Source organism: Helobdella robusta, assembly GCF_000326865.2.
Source record: "Helobdella robusta unplaced genomic scaffold HELROscaffold_1, whole genome shotgun sequence".
NCBI lineage: Eukaryota > Metazoa > Annelida > Clitellata > Rhynchobdellida > Glossiphoniidae > Helobdella > Helobdella robusta.
This window is the reverse complement of record NW_008703570.1, coordinates 74,997-94,016: the sequence shown is the minus strand read 5'-3', so window position 1 is coordinate 94,016 and position 19,020 is coordinate 74,997. Positions and strand designations below refer to the sequence as shown.

At 37.2% G+C, this 19,020-nt stretch overlaps 3 protein-coding genes across 3 annotated transcripts in view; 1 reads left to right on the top strand and 2 right to left on the bottom strand.

Moving 5' to 3' along the window:
• Nucleotides 1-2,243: 2,243 nt before the first annotated feature.
• HELRODRAFT_158310 (hypothetical protein) lies at nt 2,244-3,248 on the top strand (the record flags this gene model as incomplete). Its single annotated transcript, XM_009010419.1, has 3 exons — nt 2,244-2,413; nt 2,852-3,017; nt 3,216-3,248. The coding sequence occupies 3 exons, from the start codon at nt 2,244-2,246 to the stop codon at nt 3,246-3,248; spliced, it is 369 nt and encodes a 122-aa protein (XP_009008667.1).
• Nucleotides 3,249-6,191: 2,943 nt separating this feature from the next.
• Nucleotides 6,192-8,797, bottom strand: HELRODRAFT_187762 (hypothetical protein; the record flags this gene model as incomplete). Its single annotated transcript, XM_009010418.1, has 4 exons — nt 6,192-6,377; nt 6,682-8,094; nt 8,146-8,266; nt 8,547-8,797. The coding sequence occupies 4 exons, from the start codon at nt 8,795-8,797 to the stop codon at nt 6,192-6,194; spliced, it is 1,971 nt and encodes a 656-aa protein (XP_009008666.1).
• Nucleotides 8,798-8,927: 130 nt separating this feature from the next.
• HELRODRAFT_187761 (hypothetical protein) overlaps nt 8,928-19,020 on the bottom strand; it is a gene marked incomplete at both ends in the record, with an annotated part of 19,508 nt that continues 9,415 nt past the window's right edge. The window contains 17 exons of the mRNA XM_009010417.1: nt 8,928-9,020; nt 9,241-9,371; nt 10,197-10,287; nt 10,776-10,929; nt 11,475-11,767; nt 11,939-12,044; nt 12,148-12,372; nt 12,595-12,703; nt 13,000-13,254; nt 13,619-13,861; nt 14,302-14,490; nt 14,780-14,969; nt 15,318-15,422; nt 17,060-17,116; nt 17,443-17,628; nt 17,795-17,886; nt 18,513-18,641. Coding sequence (XP_009008665.1) covers nt 8,928-9,020; nt 9,241-9,371; nt 10,197-10,287; nt 10,776-10,929; nt 11,475-11,767; nt 11,939-12,044; nt 12,148-12,372; nt 12,595-12,703; nt 13,000-13,254; nt 13,619-13,861; nt 14,302-14,490; nt 14,780-14,969; nt 15,318-15,422; nt 17,060-17,116; nt 17,443-17,628; nt 17,795-17,886; nt 18,513-18,641 — 2,648 coding nt within the window. The remainder of the gene's footprint in view (nt 9,021-9,240; nt 9,372-10,196; nt 10,288-10,775; nt 10,930-11,474; nt 11,768-11,938; nt 12,045-12,147; nt 12,373-12,594; nt 12,704-12,999; nt 13,255-13,618; nt 13,862-14,301; nt 14,491-14,779; nt 14,970-15,317; nt 15,423-17,059; nt 17,117-17,442; nt 17,629-17,794; nt 17,887-18,512; nt 18,642-19,020) is intronic.

Genomic DNA, 19,020 nt, shown 5'->3' with positions numbered 1-19,020 from the left:
GCGTTTGTTGTGGTTTCGCTTATTTTAGAGCTTTAACATTAGAATTATGAATGTGGATGCAGCATATTCAAATGGATTCATCTGACTGTAAATTCAATTGCACCAATCGTGGCGCAGAACCGCGTGAAGCAAGGAGCATCGTCTAAGTCTGGAGGGGACAGTATGCAGAAGAGCAAGGAAGACATATCAGGATCATCATCACCACCTCCATCTCCTGAATCTTACCACAGGTCACCGCTGTCACCTCGCACGACCACCACCACCACAGCCTCCTCGAGTATGTTCTTGCTCATGTGCATAGTTTATTCATTATTCATCCCACAACCAGCACAAACGCTTCTTGCATTTGTATGTACCCACAAGAATGTGGTTTCTTGTCAGATTTCTGGGTTCAATTTCATTACTGCGTTGATTTTTGAACAAAAATAATTATTTAAATGCGCACATATGAATGCACAGGTGCACGCCTAGACACATGTTAGTAGTGCAAGCACACACACACACATGCACACACATATGTACACTTGCAGATAAAGAGGCTGGCAGAGGAACCAGGGCGTCAAGCAAGTCAAATGGAAATAATGCAGCATTAAAACATCAAGGCAGCAACAACAGTAGTGATGATGATGTTGAGGATGAGGAGGAAGAGCGCATCCAAAGTTCAAGGTCACGTTCCTCCGATGCCAGCCAATCAAATACAAATAAAAAGTCCACACTATCAGTCAATCACAAGAACACACCATCAACTTCGAAGACCAGCTCAAAGACACAGAGTCAGTCAACGAGGAGAGGGTGGGAACTTTGTTGTGCCCTCTTTATGTTTTCATTTTTCATTCTGATGTTTTGCTGTGTTATTTTTTTCTGTTTCCACCAATTTACATTTGTGCTTGTTTTCCACCTGGGCTGGTTGAACCAGGCAGATGATAATTTAATGATGCAATAATAAGTTGCATTTATGGTCGCTCCAAGTTAGTGCACAAGTCAGCGGCGAGGAAGTGACGGATGGCTGTTAGATTGAAGTTTGAATTAAGTATGAAATTAAAAAAATTGTCTCCTGTTAATTAGATGAGCTCGCAAATTATACTGCAACATTTTTTAGGAGCAGGTTGTTGTTTAATATGTTGTACTCCATATAAATTGTTTTCTGCTACTTTGTCCAAATAAAATCGGTAATATTCGAAATCCAAAACATCGAAATGAGTTGAAATAAATTGAACCTCGCACACACAACAGCACAAGATCAACTGCTCCCTCCACACATAAAAGGAAATTGTCTAAAGAAGATGAAGAGGATGAAGCAGAGGATGACGGTGGTGCTGTGGAGGGGGTGGGTGATGATGAGGAGGAGGAGGAGGAAGAAAACATGGAGATCAATGAAAAGCCATCAAAAACCAAGTCAAAAAGTATCACGTTAGTGCACATTCAATTCAATATGTCTCGTGTTTTTATGCAAGGTGCCCTACTTAGCGTTCATTCACTGAAGACATTTCTCATGTCCTTCCCTTGCATTTTTACGTTCATTTTTGCATGTTGCTTCATCGAAACGCAGCAAGCCCAAGGCTAAAAAGTCTAAATTGATCAGTGATGAGGACGAGAAGATTGAGGGAATGGAGGAGGAGGAAGCAGAGAAGAAGGCGACCAAAGTTGTCAAGAAGTCCTCCAAGTCAAAAGCTGTTTCTAAAAGGTATGAGTGACGTATGGAATAAATTAACGAGATTGAAGAAGATATTAATTAATTAGCAAATTAATTAATTAATGAATTTATTTATTTATTTATTAAGTAATTGAAAATTGAATGAATTAAAAAAAAGTATCAGATAGATTAACAAATGAATAAAAAAAACCATGAATAATTTGACCATGCTCGTTCAAAAATTTATTCTCACTAAGTAAGCAGTAATAAATTTTTCTTTTCATTTTAGTCAAAAAGCGTCAAAAAATGTGAAAACCAAAACTTCAAAAACTAATGAGGAAGATATGGAGAGAGAAGAAGAGGAAGAAGAAGATGATAATGACGATGACGATGACAACGACGGTGGTGATGATGGTAATGACGATGATGAAAAATATGAAATCAGCACTAGGATAAGAAACAACGACAAAAAGTTTGTTTTTTTTTACAAAAAATTTCACGTCTAACTGTATAAGCATTACAACATTATAATCTTTTTTGATTCTCAAAATACGTCACATATGTCGGTTGTCCTTATATACTTATCATTATAATTTTTGGCAGAAACAAAATGGATACAGACGAGAATGATGATGCTGAAGAAAGAGAAGATGAAGAAGAGGATGAGGAAGAGATAGAGGAAGAGATAGAGGAAGAGGAAAATGAGACACCGGTGAAAACAAGAAAGAAGATGGCATTTTCAACGCAAGAATCATCGACGTCTTCATCATCTTCCAGAAGGTATGCGTCAAAAATTAGTTACAAATTATTATTCTATTGTTTCAATGAAATTTTCAGTTGATAAACTTTTTAAAATAATTGAAATATCGGTTGTAAGTAGTTGATATCTGTCATTCTTGAGTGAAACTTTAGTTTGAAAAAATTGTTGTTCGTTCTATTTGATGTCTAGACTCTGCAACTTGAGCCACCAGGCTGAGTATGAGCTTCATTTAGATAGAGATCAGATCATCTCAGGTATTCAAAGCACAAACTGCTGGCAAGCTGTTAATGCACTGCAGAGAAAATACTTTTTCACAGTTGAGAGCAAGGGATAAAATAAGCTTTCGGCATGATTAGTTTTTATCTCAATAAAAACCATGACCTTTATACAAACATTCCACAAAAATTTGCATTTAAATATGCAACGACGACAATCATCATTCAACATTTGCGCTGCAGAACATCCTCATCACTAACCAATGGATCAAAAAGCAAAACAAAGCAGGGAGCATCGAACAGCAAGGGCTCAAAGTCAAATGTTCCCGCCAACAAGAAAGCACCATCAATGAGGACGAGGAGGGAGGGAGCGGCTGCCAAAGTGGCCAAAAAGTACCAAGATTTTGAGGTGGGCACTTTTTTTCGTTGTTTTCTTTCTGTATTCTTTGTTTTTTCTACACTTTTTTTTTCTTTTCACTTTGTAAGTGAATAGTTTAGTTTCGTCAGTTGTTTCTAATTGTATCTGTGACGTCAGGTACTACTAACAGTGTTTGCTTGTATATTATATTGTTAACGATTCAGTTTTTCTTCTCATCTCATTTTTCAGGTCTCCTTAAAAACATCATCGAAGAAAAAATAACGATGTCGGAACTGAACGAAATGTTATAAATATTGCAATGTTATAATTTTATGTATAATATTGGATGATTACTAATTATTATTATTGATCGTTAACAAGATAATTTTTGAGTACAGTTGCATCATTTATATATATATATATATATATATATATATATATATATATATATATATATATATATATATATGTTTACAAGTTATATATATATATATAAATAAATAAATATATAAATATATATATATATATATAAATATATATGTTTACAAGTTGTTGACTATCATAAATTCGTTCTTTTGTTCTTTTCATTAAGTGTCGGATTGAATGTGTTTTGAATGGAACATCGTTTAATTGAATGGATGTGCGTGTGTGGGTGAATGTGTGTAGGTGTTTGTCGATGTATATATGGCCAATCGGGGAGGATGTATACGTCATGTACACATGTACTTATATATATATATATATATATATATATATATATATATATATTGGGACGAGGTTTTCGGCTATACAAATTCCAATGAATATTTTTGCCCGCTTAGCATTAATTAACTATATATATATATATATATATATATATATTTATATATATATATATATATGTGTGTGTGTGTGTATATAAATGTAAAGCACTTTATTAATTCAAGTAAATATATATATATTAGCGGAAGGGTAGGATTCCAATTGCACGTCGTTGAATATTTATTATCGGATGTCTTTGTTCTATGAATATCCATTGAGTGGCCGAGTCAATACTCATAGAACAAAGGCATCCGGTAATAAATATTCAACAAAGTGCAATTGTAATCTTTCCCACTAACATACATACATACATACATACATATATATATATATATATATATATATATATATATATATATATATATATATATATATATATTTACAAAATTCTATAAATTCTACCGAATGTTTGGCGTTACAAGTCTAGAACTACCTTCCTTTTAACTTCTAATTCTCGAGAGAGAAGGAGCAGTCGCTGCTCGCGATCTTCTTCGATTGTTGGATTACGTCGGTTGGTCGCAGAACTTCGAGTAAATGTTGGTAATAGACCATAATTTTTACAATATTCTATAAATTCAATTCTACCGAATGCCAAACATTAGGTAGAATTTATAGAATATTGTAAAAATTATGGTCTATTACCAACATATATATATATATATATATATATATATATATATATATATATATATATATATATATATATATATATATATATATGATACTATGCGTTTTATTTGGTTATTTTGTTGAAATACTTTTACTTACTCATTGATTTTGAAATGAATTGAAGTTTCGTAATAACTAAAGTTTATTTATACATCACGATAATACATTCGTCTAGCATTGTTTCTCTATTGTTTCTTTGTAAAGTCGCATTCGTAAATCTTTAATTATTTAATCTCAACAGCGATATTTTTGTAGGGTTATTTGTATCTCTAAAATAATTAACTGCATTGCATAAAAGCTGATTTAGCTTGAAATTTGTGTTTATGGTCATCTAATTTTTATGTGTGTGTGTGCGTGTGTGTGAGCACGCTTGTGGTCTGGTGTGCTAACTAACGCATAACAAGTAGTGAAGATGGTAGATGACTTCACTCATGTATTTTGACGTTTTGAACAACATGATTTTGTATGAATATTTTTACGAACTTTTTTTTTCTAATTTTGGATGTTTTGCCTATTAAAATACGAAACCAATTATTTGTTCTATTAATTTCAAGCGTTTATAATTGAGTGTTTATAATTTTTATTTTTCACATTGGGGACCAAGTCTCAGAAAAACTAATCTTATTAAACTGAAGTAAAACTGAGCGCCTGTCGTCAGGCATTCAACGTAAACTTTATGGTTCTGCTCTCTCCGTGAAACTGATGTTTGACGCCTTTGATGAAGAACTCATCGATTGCATAATATAAGGACGGTTAAAAGTTCTCAACAATCACGCTGAATACTTTTGATCGCTCACGTGTTTGTTTGCTAACCTGTTCTGTGAGTTGTAAATAAGTGTCACCTGTCTGTCATTCATTCAATCACATCTGAACTCTTTCAATTCACTTGTTTCATAATTCTACTCTTGGTGACGTTGCACAAAAAATAATTTTACTGGTTGTCGGCGAATAACGTATATTTAAAACGGCGAGTGTAAAGAAAAATTGTCTCGGGAGATGCGCAGACTAATTTGAATAGGTTGATTTAGTATCGGCTGTACCTAATTTTGAGATTACAAAAATTAAATATATGGGGATCTTGTATCAATTTTCCATCAGTTAATTTTAAACATCTCTTATACATCATCTTTTCAACAAAACAAGGCACGTAGCGCATAGCCTACCAAAAACCGACGGAGGTGCTCTTGTAGATCTAATTCAGTAAAAATGTTGTCCGCCGTAACGTGACGCAGCAGCCTAGAGGACAGTATCTTGATGTTTCATACAATATATGTATACTACAAAAACACTTCAAATATTAAGTCAACAGCATGATCATCGTTTAAAGACGTTTATGCTTCGTTACGAGTGACGGCTCAGTGAACCAAGTTGACGAACGTGGTTTTGTTTTCAGTGATCTGGTTTTGGAGCAACCTTTTGGTAACAACAGTGTGAGATTTGATTGCGCAATTCCGATTTTTTAATATTCATCTAATAAATTTCAAGATATATTTTAGTTTATGTTTCAATTCGAGAAAATCTAATGACCATTGCGAATTTTTATATTTTATTTATTTATTTTGTTATTCTTTTTTATGGTGAAAGACTTCACTATATTTATTGGATGTTTTGAGTATGAAAATTTTTTATATTTTCAGTTTCGTTCAAAGGCCATATAATGTATCAGTTTAAATTAAAAAGAAAATAGATGAATAAAAGCCACCAATTTCATCAGGATGTTGAATCGGTTCTCAGGTAAGAGAAAAAACATAATTTTTAAGGCTGATGTTGTTTCGTCAGTATCCTGGCAATCCTGTCTGCGTCCTGCAAGGAAGGCACCTGGAAAGTTTTGAAGGCAACGACTCGATCGCTGATCTTCTTTCTATGCCCATTTAGCCAATATTTCGACAAGTTTTCATCAACTACAGTGGAACAGGCAGACGATGATGAAGTCTGGTAAGGCTGTTGTGAAGCTTGTCGAGGAGATGATGATGTGATCAGATTGGATGGTGGAAGTGATGGAGACGATGATGACCGTTTAACTGGAACTGGCACAATGACTGACTGTCTGTGACGCGATGTAACGTTAATTTGTAAGCAAACTGGAAAAATAAAAAAATAACTTCTGCTGGTAAAAAGTTTGTAACAAAAATGCGAAAATTATTATAAACCAAATACACACACATTTAGAAATGAATTAAACTAACAAGTTTTCTTCTTGCTGGAGGATTGGTGCAGATTCATCAGCATTGTAAAGCTTACTTACCGGATCTTTATCATCATTTCTTTTTCCCTCCCCTCGATTAGACAGACGATCAAAATGAAGGTCAACATTTTCAGTAGCAGGTACGACATCAATTTTATAAGACATACTACCACCAACTTCAACGTCGAAGCCATCTTTGACATCGACTTTATTACTACCAGCAAACTGAGTACCGTTTTTATCCTTCGTAGCATCTGAGCTCTCATGTTTTTTTCTATCGACATCATCATCGTCGTTACAATTATCATCTCTGTTCTCACCACCACCAACAATATCCTCATTACCACCAACGAAATCGTCGCTGACATCATCTTCCTCGTCGCTATCAAAAGCGGCGTCGTCATTTCGAGTATTAAAAATATTTCCGTGGCCGACCAGTTCAGAAGCCCCACCGTCGTCCCTGCCACTGTCGCAATAGAAAGATGAAACAAGATCATCATCATCATCGGCAGCTACGACGGCGCTTGCTCCTTCCAGCAACTTATTAACTTTATTCAAAAAGCTATCCTTATTCTTTGCATCATCATCATCATCATCATCATCATCATATTGGCCATCATTACTTCTCTTTGCACCAGTGTCATCAACATCATCACCATCATGACAACCATTATCATCATTGTGATCAGTATCATGGTGAAATTGATTTGCAATTTGTTTGGTTTCATCGTTAATTCTCTGCAGCGCGCTGGCACCGTTCAAAATTTTCGGCTTCACGAAGTGAATTTCACTGGCATCGTCGTCGTCATCATCGCCATAATCGAAACAGTCCTTCTTATCATGGTCGCCGACATTATCGCCAACACCGTAAGCAGCGTTAGTGACATCTGAGAAAAAATCAACATCACCATCAACATCACCATCAACATCACCATCATGGACATCGTAGTTGTTGTTCATGTTGACGTTATGATTGACCTGATGGGCACGCGGTTGAGCACCCGCTTCAACATCATCTGACATTTTATTCAGCTTATAAATATGTCTGTTTGGCTGGCTTTGCTGACATTTCATGCGCTGCGGACTGAGCTTGTTCTGAAGTTGGACTTGAGAGGAGTGAAGGAGCATCCAGGAGGAGGCATATTCCGATGGTGCCCTGCGAGCCGTCAGGTCCTGATCGGATTTGAACGCTCGATTTGACGCGTCGTTGTCTGCGGCTGTTGCTGCTGGATAGTCACCAAAGGCCAGGTAAGAAAATAAGCGGTTGTCGTCGGTTTCTTGTTCTCCCGCCGATGCATTTAAACTTTGAATTAATGAGGGACCATTAACTGATGGATGTGCGTTGTTAGTAACAGGTAATGTTGACTGAGTGAATTTCCGTGACTTTAATTGCGATGGTGATTTCGTTGATTGTAATGTGGAGAATGCAGCTAATGACTGCTTCTTAGGATTAGAGGTAGAAACGTTCGTGCTCTGAGGTAGAGTAGATGGTTGCATGGAAGTGAAAGGTTGGACATCACTAACGGGCGTCTTGCTTGCTTCTGTGCAGGTCAACAAAGCAGCTGATGGCTTCTGGTTGTGAGTAGGCATGCCCAGTTTCTGCTTCAGTCTGATTGTCAGTTGCTCCAGTTCTTGTAAGTTCCTCCTGAATTACATGCAAATATTTATTTAAATAACTTTACAATTTTACAAAAACTGGACTTGATTTGGACCCTGGGCAGTGATGGAAATAATCTTCCCAACATTCAACCAAAAGTGAATAAAAGTCTCCGACACCTCGGCCATCAGAACATGCACTGGGTGACTTATTAACAAATTAACTATTTAAGTTTGATCAGACTATAGCTTAACTTGACAGAGTGAAATAACATTCAATATCAACAAAATTAGGCGTTACAAAATAAAATTTGTAATTGTGAACAAACTTCAAAAGTGAATCAAGTTCGGGTTCAGAGAATGGTGCATTTGCTGCATTGTTAATGATGTCGGAACAGGGATTGACCATGCTCAGGTTTGTGGATGTTTGAGGCTTCTGAGACTCGGTGAAACGTGTTTGAAAGGTTGCATTGTGTTCAACGAAGGAAGTATCCAACGAATAACTTTGAGACTGGTTGGTTTCTAAGGGACTGCCACTGTCTGTTTGATTGGATGGCAGGTTCAACTCGACAGTTCCCATTGAAGGAATCTGTAGAATTTATAAAGACCTGCGTGCAATATAATGTTTGAAGCATCATGCCGAAAAATTAGTTTCTTCTAAATTTATGGATAAAAAATGATAATAACAAAAAAATGTAGTCATTTATTAGTCAAACATCGTCGACACAAAGTAAAAAAGCAGGCACGATGACGACGTGAACCTGCTGTGCTTCATTGGACCACTGCATGGGCGTCACACAGACCTGCAAATGTCATGCAAGATGGTTCCATTGTGTTGAATGTATAAAAAAAATGGTTCAACAGGGATGAATAAACAACGGATGGATTTTAACGGATAGAATGACGAATTGCAAAGTAGAAAAATAATCGAAATGGTAACTGATGATAGAAAAATGCATTCTCACAAATTACTGCCAACATAGAAAAATACAACATGCATCAGAATATTACGACGGAACGAACTTTTATTTGTCCCTTGCAAGATCCAGCCAGGTCGATGATGTTGTAGTAGCCGCAGATGTTGAAGAAGTTTCTCGTCGTCAGTGGTCTCAAATTAACTGAAACATATCCAATCACCTTGTCTGCAAACTTGTCTGATGTGTTAATAGTGCAAGGTTACATTCTCTTCTCGTCATTATGACTGTGGATGTTGTTGCTGTTGTTGTTTATTTGAAAAGTTGTTCTACGATTAATGAGTGAAGCGATAATGCCTTCCAATTAAACATAAAAGCGAAACAGCCTGTCAGGTATATCCAATAATGTTGAATTTAAGAAAAACAAGAGAAACTAAAAAGCACCTTCATCGATTTAAAACATCATCATTTTCATCCTCACCATCTTCTTCCTCATCATCATTCTAAGCATCATCCCTTTCAGCATGACCATATTTAGAGACCGACACCATCAACAATAGGATGTATCCCTGAAGGCAACATCCTCCAATCTCCATAGCAACACCGCCATAAATGCTTCCGAATCGTATTTGGCGCCGATGCTGATCAACGAATGGCCGCCACCAACCCCGAAAATAGACAAATCAGAAGAATGTCCACCCAGGGCAATCAGACGGACCCTTGCCTAACTCCTTTCTGGCCCTAGCATTGTTCTCCACAGCTTGAGAGTAAAAATAGATAGGGCACAACGACATCTACTCCTTTTGTCATAAACATCCGGACGATGTCCCCCATCTGTTTAGATGTTCCAAAAGCCCCACACATCTCAAGTTCATGAACTTATGGAGGAACCAGGTCGCAGTAGCAAACTGGCTCATGCCTCGCCTAGAGCGCCCACTGGGCATTTAAGAATGGGCAGCAGCAACAACAACAACAACAACAACAACAACAACGACCATCATCGATAATTTTCATGAGCAACAGACAACACCGGAATAAAAAAAAAACACATTGTAAGCGACCAACCAGGTTTCAGATGTGATGAAGTCGACGACTTACGATTGCCACCAATGCCACCGTCGCCACCAATTTTGTGCCACACCTTTATTATTAAGTTCTGCAGATGAAACATTTAATCTCTGTTCGCGTTATCTGACATTTGAATAACCATTGTTTATTTTAATTTAATTAATTAATTTATTTATTCATTTTAATAAACAAAATAATAATATAAAACTACACACACAAACCCACAAAATCATTTTAATTCAATATTATTAATATTTATCCAGTTAACGTGATTAATGTAACTGTTATTCTAACTATCATTATCATATAAAATAATAATAATAACAATAATTATTAGTTTTCTTATTTTATAAACTAGAGTTCGGCTATGAATATAAAACGAGTGAAGGAGTGTTTTTTTGATAGATGAATGTAAAATATTAAAATGCAGAAATAGTGAAGCGAGTTACAAAATTATAATAATAAAACTAAAAATCTAATATAATATTAAAAAATAAAAAAATAATAAAATAAAAATGATGATGTTGAGAATAACGCCAGTGATGGGAATGATAATGGATGGAGATGGTGAAGGACCTTATCTCTGGCCAGCAGCATCTCCTTGCTGAGAAGGACATCATTATCATGGTACCACACAGGATTGTTATCATGGCTGATCACGTGACTACTGACCGGTTCCTCGCTTTCGGCCGTGTTGTACGTCACGTAGGCACTCGGAACCACAAGCACGCTGGCGGGTACGTGTTCATTCAAAGATCATATAAGTTATTGGGAAAGTAAAGTAAAGATGTCCAAAGATCATAAAAGTTATTAGGAAGTAACTGATGTCCAAAGATCATAAAAGTTATAAGGAAGTAACTGATGTGAAAAGATCATAAAAGTTATTAGGAAGTAACTGATGTTGTTATGAAGTTGTTATGAAGTAACGAATGCCCAAAGATCATATAAGTTATAAGAAAGTAACTGATGTCCAAAGATCATATAAGTTGTTATGAAGTAACTGATGTCCAAAGATCATATAAGTTGTTATGAAGTAACTGATGTCCAAAGATCATATAAGTTGTTATGAAGTAACTGATGTCCAAAGATCATATAAGTTGTTATGAAGTAACTGATGTCCAAAGATCATATAAGTTATTAGAAAGCAACTGATGTCATCGCATAGGACGAACACACCTTTTCATGCAACTAATCAACCAATGCAGTTGAACAAACATTCACAAAGAAAACTTTGCTAAATTAATAGTACATCGAAAAAACGTAGAAAAAACTGACCCACTGACTGGAACATCTTGGAGATGATACGCCCTCTCAATGGACAACCGTGCCTTGAATACATCCTTGCTATCTACAAACTTCTTCTTCTTGCTAGGTTGTTCATGCGACGGCGCTGTCTGGCTCATCTTCTTGGTTGCGCCGGTCAGGAGGTCAATGTCGGCGCATGCACTCCCAACAACGTCGACCCCAGTTGCAACATGGCCCAAGAAACTGAAATCGGGAAAATTGGGATTGAGAGCACTGGAAAAAAGATTTGGTGGTAGAGATCCTTTTGATATTAACTCCAGGATCTGTTTCGAAGTGTTTGGAAAAAATAAAAGATCAGAATTGAGATAAATTTTCGATTGACTGACACTGATGATAACCGTCCTTAACAATGACCCTGTTCATTGTTAAGGACGATTACGACTGTAATGTTTAAAAATAAAAATAAGATGATCATGGTGAATGGAGGAGACTACCTTATCTAACTTGGCAGATGGGATATCGTCTGCAAATGTGATGACGTAATCAAAGGAGGATTCACCGATGTTGTCGCACGAGGCGTTGTATATCATGCTGCTGTTTCTGTTAGTGCGTGTGTGTGCGTGTGTGTTTTATCTTATGGTGTGGTGTGTCATGACGAGTACTTCACATTAACAAACACAGCAGAGGAGTACCTCACACTTACCTAATGGAGCACTTGACTTTCTTGAGGTCAGCCAACTCGATGAAATCGATGTACCCCGCTCCAACCAGGTGGTCTGATGGTTTTGGAAATTCGTTAGCATTCACTGCGTTCGAGTTGCCGTCATCGTGGCCAGCCTCGTTGTTTGCCTCATTACCATTATTTGCACCACTTTCGTCCCGCCCTGTCATCCAGATTTCAACTTCCAACCTCTCCTCGGCCAGGTACCTTCATGTTAGCAATGCATTGGTATGTTACGCTGTGCACAAGCAAATGTTGACAATCTTATCTCTACGTTGTGTTGTCAACGTGCAGCCACGTATGAACGCAAAGAATGCATCATTGCATGAATAGGAAATTAAAAGAAATTCAACCACGCGAAGGTTGAACGCACAGGCACTTTTTATGAATATAACAGTTTAGAACAATAAAAAGATGCGACCCACCCACCATGCGAACATTGCAGACGAACAAATCCTAAACTTCTCCCTGTAGGCGCCGGTCACAAACAGCTGTTCACCAACCATGAACATCGGGAACAGTCTGGACATGCTCACCTCTGATGGATGGCCATTTGAAGGTCATTTGAAGGTCGTACGTGGAGGCCATTTTGAAGTTCAAAAAATTGTATTACGACTTCACGAGAATTAGAGAAAAAATGAATAACTAGGTGAGAGTATGTGAGAGTTGGTGCACTTAATGTAAAAAATAAATTATCGAACCACTTCGTATGAGGAAAGTGAATCTAAAATGAAAATTTTGCAGAATAAATTAGTGAGTGTAAAATATATATATATATATATATACATAAAAATATAAAATAAATGAGCAACAAAATAAAAAGAACGAGCATACTTTGATCGAAGAACTTGTATCTGAGGTAGCACCTGGTGTGCAGCGGTATGCCGCATGCAGTGTCCACGTTCCCTTCCTCCGTGCTGTCCACGATGTTGAACAGGTTGCTGCACTTCCCCGTGACGTCGGCGTTCATGTGGCCGTCCGAGTTGATGTCGCTGTGTGCGAATGCGCCGATGGCCGGCAACATTTTGGGGCTGATGATGAGGTTGTTGATGGTGATGCTCACGTTAAATTTCTTTAATGAGTTCCTTTCTGGAGAGAATTAGATCAATGGTTGCACGTTGGTCATAGGCTGAAACTAATCCAGTTTTATGGTAAAAAAAGTTTCTTAAACTGAACTCTCAATTCTCCAACGTTTGGATAATAATTTTTGCAGAACCAATTGTTTTGTAAATTGCACCATAAAAACAAAATAATCCTGCTTAAGTTTAACATCTAAGATGAAAATAGAATGAGCTCTTCAAACTAAACATCATGTTGACACAAGCGTGAGTGAAGAAGAACATCAACTTCCTAATTTCAAAGAAAAATATATGAAAATATTGACCGGAAGTAAATGTTAGGCCATTGAACAAAACTATGAAAAGCGAAACCAGCAGAACGAAAAAGTAGGAACCTTCAGTGAAGAAGCTGGCATCAGCGACTTGGTTGACGGGCGACCATCCGAGACTCCGACCGACACTGAGCACCGCCTCCCTCTCGTTCTTCGAAGGAATCTTCAGCATCAACTCGACACCTCCAACAACATTGTTGACGTCACCGGTTAGGACGACCTTCGCTTTGCTGCCACCGACGTAGTCCCTACGCTCGAGATCGCTATAGGCTGCCGAGGATTCGATGGGGAACCAGCCTCTAAGACCTGCCAGTCGGCATGTTGTACGTTCGCACGTTCACATGCTCGAATATATTCAAGCTCTTACTTTATTTTCAATGGTTTAAATTCTTATTTATTTCATTAGCTGCGCATTCATCGCTTAATTAACCACATATTCAGTTGCGTGTTGAATAGAACTTCAAGGTTGGCTAACAGCGTATAAATACTTGTCGGTGCATTTGCTTGTTATACTCGTGTTAGATTATTTATCAATAGAATTAAGAAATAGTTAATTTAATTGAATAATGTCCTCATCACTGACATGTAGCAGACATTGATGAAAAAAAAGGAGCAAAATCAAATGGTAAGATATTACGAATAAAATAATGCGCCATCGAACGAAACAAGGTGTCCAGCATTGAAGCAAGACAAATCAAAACTAAACATATGAAAAGTGATGCATGGAAAAATCTATGGAAACCAACCAGATGACTTGATGGGGAAGTTGGTCAGAGGAACGATCACGACTCCAAGCAGGACATCGTTCACGTAGCTGGGGGCACTCATTGCACTCGCCGCATTGGTGACGCTGAAGTTGTTGGTCAGTACGCTTGCCTTGTTCAGCGGGTTGATGGGAACCCCCTTCAAATTCACATCCAATCCAAGCAGCGATTCTTGGTGGTGAAGAAGCGGTGTTGGTGTGATGAATTGAAGCCAGGCTTGCATGAAGAAACGTCATCGCAATCACTTCATTATAATCACTAATATCATCAATTCCACTATTATAACTATCATCTCTAGCACGAACAACAATGAAGCATTATACGAGCATCACCACTATCATCACTACTATTTGCCTTTCGCAGTACCCGCACATGCAGCACAGCACAACACAACACACCTACACAGCACAACAGCGAACAACAACAACAGCAGCAGCAACTTTCCATCCAGCTAACCAACCAGCAGTGGCATCGGTATTTTGATGGAAGACCTTGATGAGGAGGTAGGCATTGTTGAAGATGTGCGCCAGAGTCATCGGCTTGTTGTCTCGAGACGAAGGATTCTTCCAGAACAATGGACATGCAAACTCGAAGCTGGAGAAGAGGTCGGGGTGGAAGGTCTTCGTCACGGTTTGAGTTGATTTCTCGTTCTGTTGAAGAAAATCAGTTGCAACAACACAACTTGGTGGTGTCTTGTTTTAAATTTGACGCCAGTTTGTTAATGTACATCAGGCATCCCATTTGAAACCTTAATTGAAAACTTTAATGAACGTTGACTTCAATTAGCAGTTGCGGTATAATAATCAAAAGATATTAGAAAAAAATCACAATAAAACAAATCACAAAAATTAATCACAAACAATCTCATCTTAAAACAATAAAATCAATAAATACAAATAATAATAATAGAAATAACAAAATAAAACAAGAAAAGTCTAAAAAATGATGGCAAGGACTGACGATTAGCAGCACAAAATTCTGCCACAACAACGACGAACCCCTATGGGTAGGAAGGATAAGGAAGCTGTGAGGTAGACGTTGAGACCCGTCTGCAAGTAGTTACTGAGTGGCAGGTGGTGGCCAAGTAACTGGAGGGCTGCTTTCTGAAGAGTTGCATCATACAGCAGATATTAATATGACAATCATTTTACTCTGTTTGTTCGTTTCTATTAATGTTTTGTTGAATTTAATCAATTTCGTTTCAGATTTTTTTTTCATTTCAAAAATAGCAACAGAATTTTAACAAAGCATGTTTCCAGATTATTTTAAAAAAATCCTATCTTTGTATTCATTTTCAAAACGATGTTTCAATGCAGAGATTATTATTCTCAAGTGTTGCAGCTTAAGCAATGCACGCCACTCCGACGTTTAAAAAATTCGGCGCAAGAAAATAATGAAAAATAACACGAATTATGAAAATGATAATGACCGAGGCTGAGATGGTGACATTGAGGTGATGTGCTGGGAGCCATGATGGCGAAGTGTGGCAATAACTAATTCCTCCTTCCGCAAGGTCAACCATTCAGTGAAAACTCAACTGCACTTTCGAATTTCTTCTCAGTAGTGTCAGCAAATCATTTCTGCTAATATAAAACGCATGGAGGTACGCGAACCAGAAAGAAAAGCTACAAACTCGATGTGTAGAGATTTAACAAGAAAGCAAAGAAATACTTATAAAGAAATAATATTCGTGTTCGTATTTTCTGGTAAAGCCTTCATAGTCGGCAAAACTTTTTTTAGAATGAATCATTAAATTGATTATCGCTATTAATTTTATTTTACTCTCATGAATTTCAAAACCTCTGTTAGACAAATAATTTGGAGCTCTAAAACTCATAACTCTTAAATATTTCCATGCATTACTAACACTAAATGGACCGTTGGTTTGCCTGCACCAATAAAAATAGGTAGTCCATGTTATGTTATAATGAAAGAATGAAAGATGATAATGAAATGATAAAGATGGTAATGATAACAACTATGAGAAAATGGTAATGGCAGAGAGAGAGAGAGAGAGAGAGAGAGAGAGAGAGAGAGAGAGAGAGAGAGAGAGAGAGAGAAAGAGAGAAAGAGAGAAAGAGAGAGAGAGAGAGAGAGAGAGATGATGATGTCGAAATGAATCTGTCAGTTGATTGAACCTGAAGGCCACAGACACGTGACAAGGTCAAGGAGACGATGACGTTTGAGCCAGATAGTCCATGCAACATCGTTTGTGAAGAAAATGCAGTCAACTGTATCAACATCATCGTCATCATCATCATCGTCGTCGTCCTCAACATCATCATCATCATTATTATCACCATCATCATCAAAGACAGATATAAATTATAGTTGATAAAATATTAAAACCAAAAATGGACAGACTGACCAAATGAAAGTGAACGAATGAAAGAAAAACAAAAATGAACAACAAACTTATTGACAAATGGTAGTAAAGTAGCAACAACAACAACGACGACAATGGCAGATCATAATGTGAGCTTATACAACCAAAACAATCATACTATTAACGCACCTGCCGACGAGAAAAAAATAATTATGATACTGAAAGAACAAATTAAAAAACACAACAACAACAACACAAACATATAATTAACAAACACAAACACACATAATAAACAAACAAACAAACAACAACAAGCACACATATTAAACAAACAAACAACAGCAAACACACATACTAAACAAACGAACGAAAAAACAACAGCAAATGTTACAACAGACCGACACATGAACGCACCTTTCTGGTTCTCGTTTCATAGTCCAACCTCAGCCTCAAATAGCCACATACCCCTGACTGAGATGGTGTGATGATGATGAGCGAAATAATGAAGACGGCGAGGGAAGCAAAGTTGAAAGTGGAGTTGAAGATGACAACAGTGTTAACAGCTAGCAGTAGTAGTTGTTGTTGTTGTTGATGATGACGATAGTGCCAACAGAAATAGGAAGTTGGAAAAAAATAGTGAAGATGATGATGGGAAAAATTAGGCTCAACAAAATGACAAGTCAGACACAAGTTTGACGTTGAAGTTGGTTGACGAAAATTTAAAAGTTCTAATAAAGTTACTACCATGCAGCTCATCATCATCATCATCCTCATAACCCCCATCCACGTATTCTAACCCCGCCCTGATCGTGGGAAGTGGCAAGATGGCCTCCCTCTTTGGAGCTACTGAAGAGAGGAAGGGAGAGGTCAATGAAGCTCGAGTCACTGGAAGGTCGATGGATTAGCATCTGATACACGGAGGTCAAAGGTAAATAGGCCTGTGACGTGATCGACCGCATGATGTCAGCGACGACTTCATGAAGCTCATGGAGGTGGCGTGCATTAGTGATTGAATTTAAAAGCGCGACTGGACTGTCGTCATCACGTTATCATTACGTTATCATACGATATTGATAGATTATTGCTAATAAAGAATTAAAAAGTGATAATGACGCTGACGAAATTAAAAACTTGAAAAATGTCCTTGACCTTGGCGACGAGGACGTCACACACGACAGGCTGGTAGCGCCTGCACCAGACCTCAAAGGTCATGTCGTTCTCGTTGCCCACCCCGCTGAACACTGTTCAAGGTTATTAGTCAATTGAAAGAATACACTGTTGGTTGGCGTGAAGACGTCCAATCATGAACTCAAGCAGTTGAATAAAACGTTTCAATAAAAGGAGGAAGAGACTGTTATTTAACGGCTTGCAATTAATTCCATGAGTTTTAAGAGTTCGAAAAATTCAATAAATAATTAAAATCTAGACAGCATATTATTCGCTAATTATATAAACATTGCCTACAAGAGATGAAAACATTTTAAAATCGTATAAAAACGGACCAAAGAATTGCAAGCAATAACAACTTGAGATGCAGAACAAAAATTTAATTCTCAGAAGTTTCAAAATGTTGATTAAATTAAAACAGCCCGCCAACGTACACAACATTGTTGCGCTCCTACAATGTATAAGTTTTTGTTTTCTTATTTTATTTTTTTTTGCTAAATCTTAGCACTATTTTAGCAGAAAAATATGTCCAATTTGATATAGTAATAAAAATAATACAGAAAGAATAATAAACAAAAAGGTGACAACAACATCAGTCAAAAGTTTACGATAATTAGACTGAATTATTTAGTTATTAGATTTGACTAGAACAACGAAAATAATGAAAGAGTATGCGAAACGAAAGCCAGGGCACCAGCACCTTTCGATATGATCTGCTGGATGTGGTAGACGATCCTGTGCAGTATGATGTGTTGGAAGGATTCGCCGAACGACATGTTGGTGGAGTACTTCACGGGTGAGGTGCGTGTCGACTTCACTGCGATCCTGCCTGCAGTGACACGATAACCTTAACTAAGTCATGGTGCTAAAAATCAATCAGTCAAATAATGATAATTTTCAATCTTTAAAAGTCTGTTGAGGCCAATAGCACGGATCTTTCTAGTCAGTTTCAATACTGTTTTCTACCTTCCGCCATTTTATTTGAGATCAAAGTTCCAAAGCCAGTTCACTTTCCAGTTCCTGTCATTCGTTCTTTTCATGGCGGGTCTTCATCTACCGGTATCTCTTACTCAAAAACACGTAAGAAACAAGTCATCCGACAATCATCAAAATGAAGAGGATTCCCGATTTTCTCGCCATGAAAGTTTCACATGTACTTTTTGTTTTCCAGGCTGGTTTCTTGCGACGTCGTTACTCACTTTCTATCA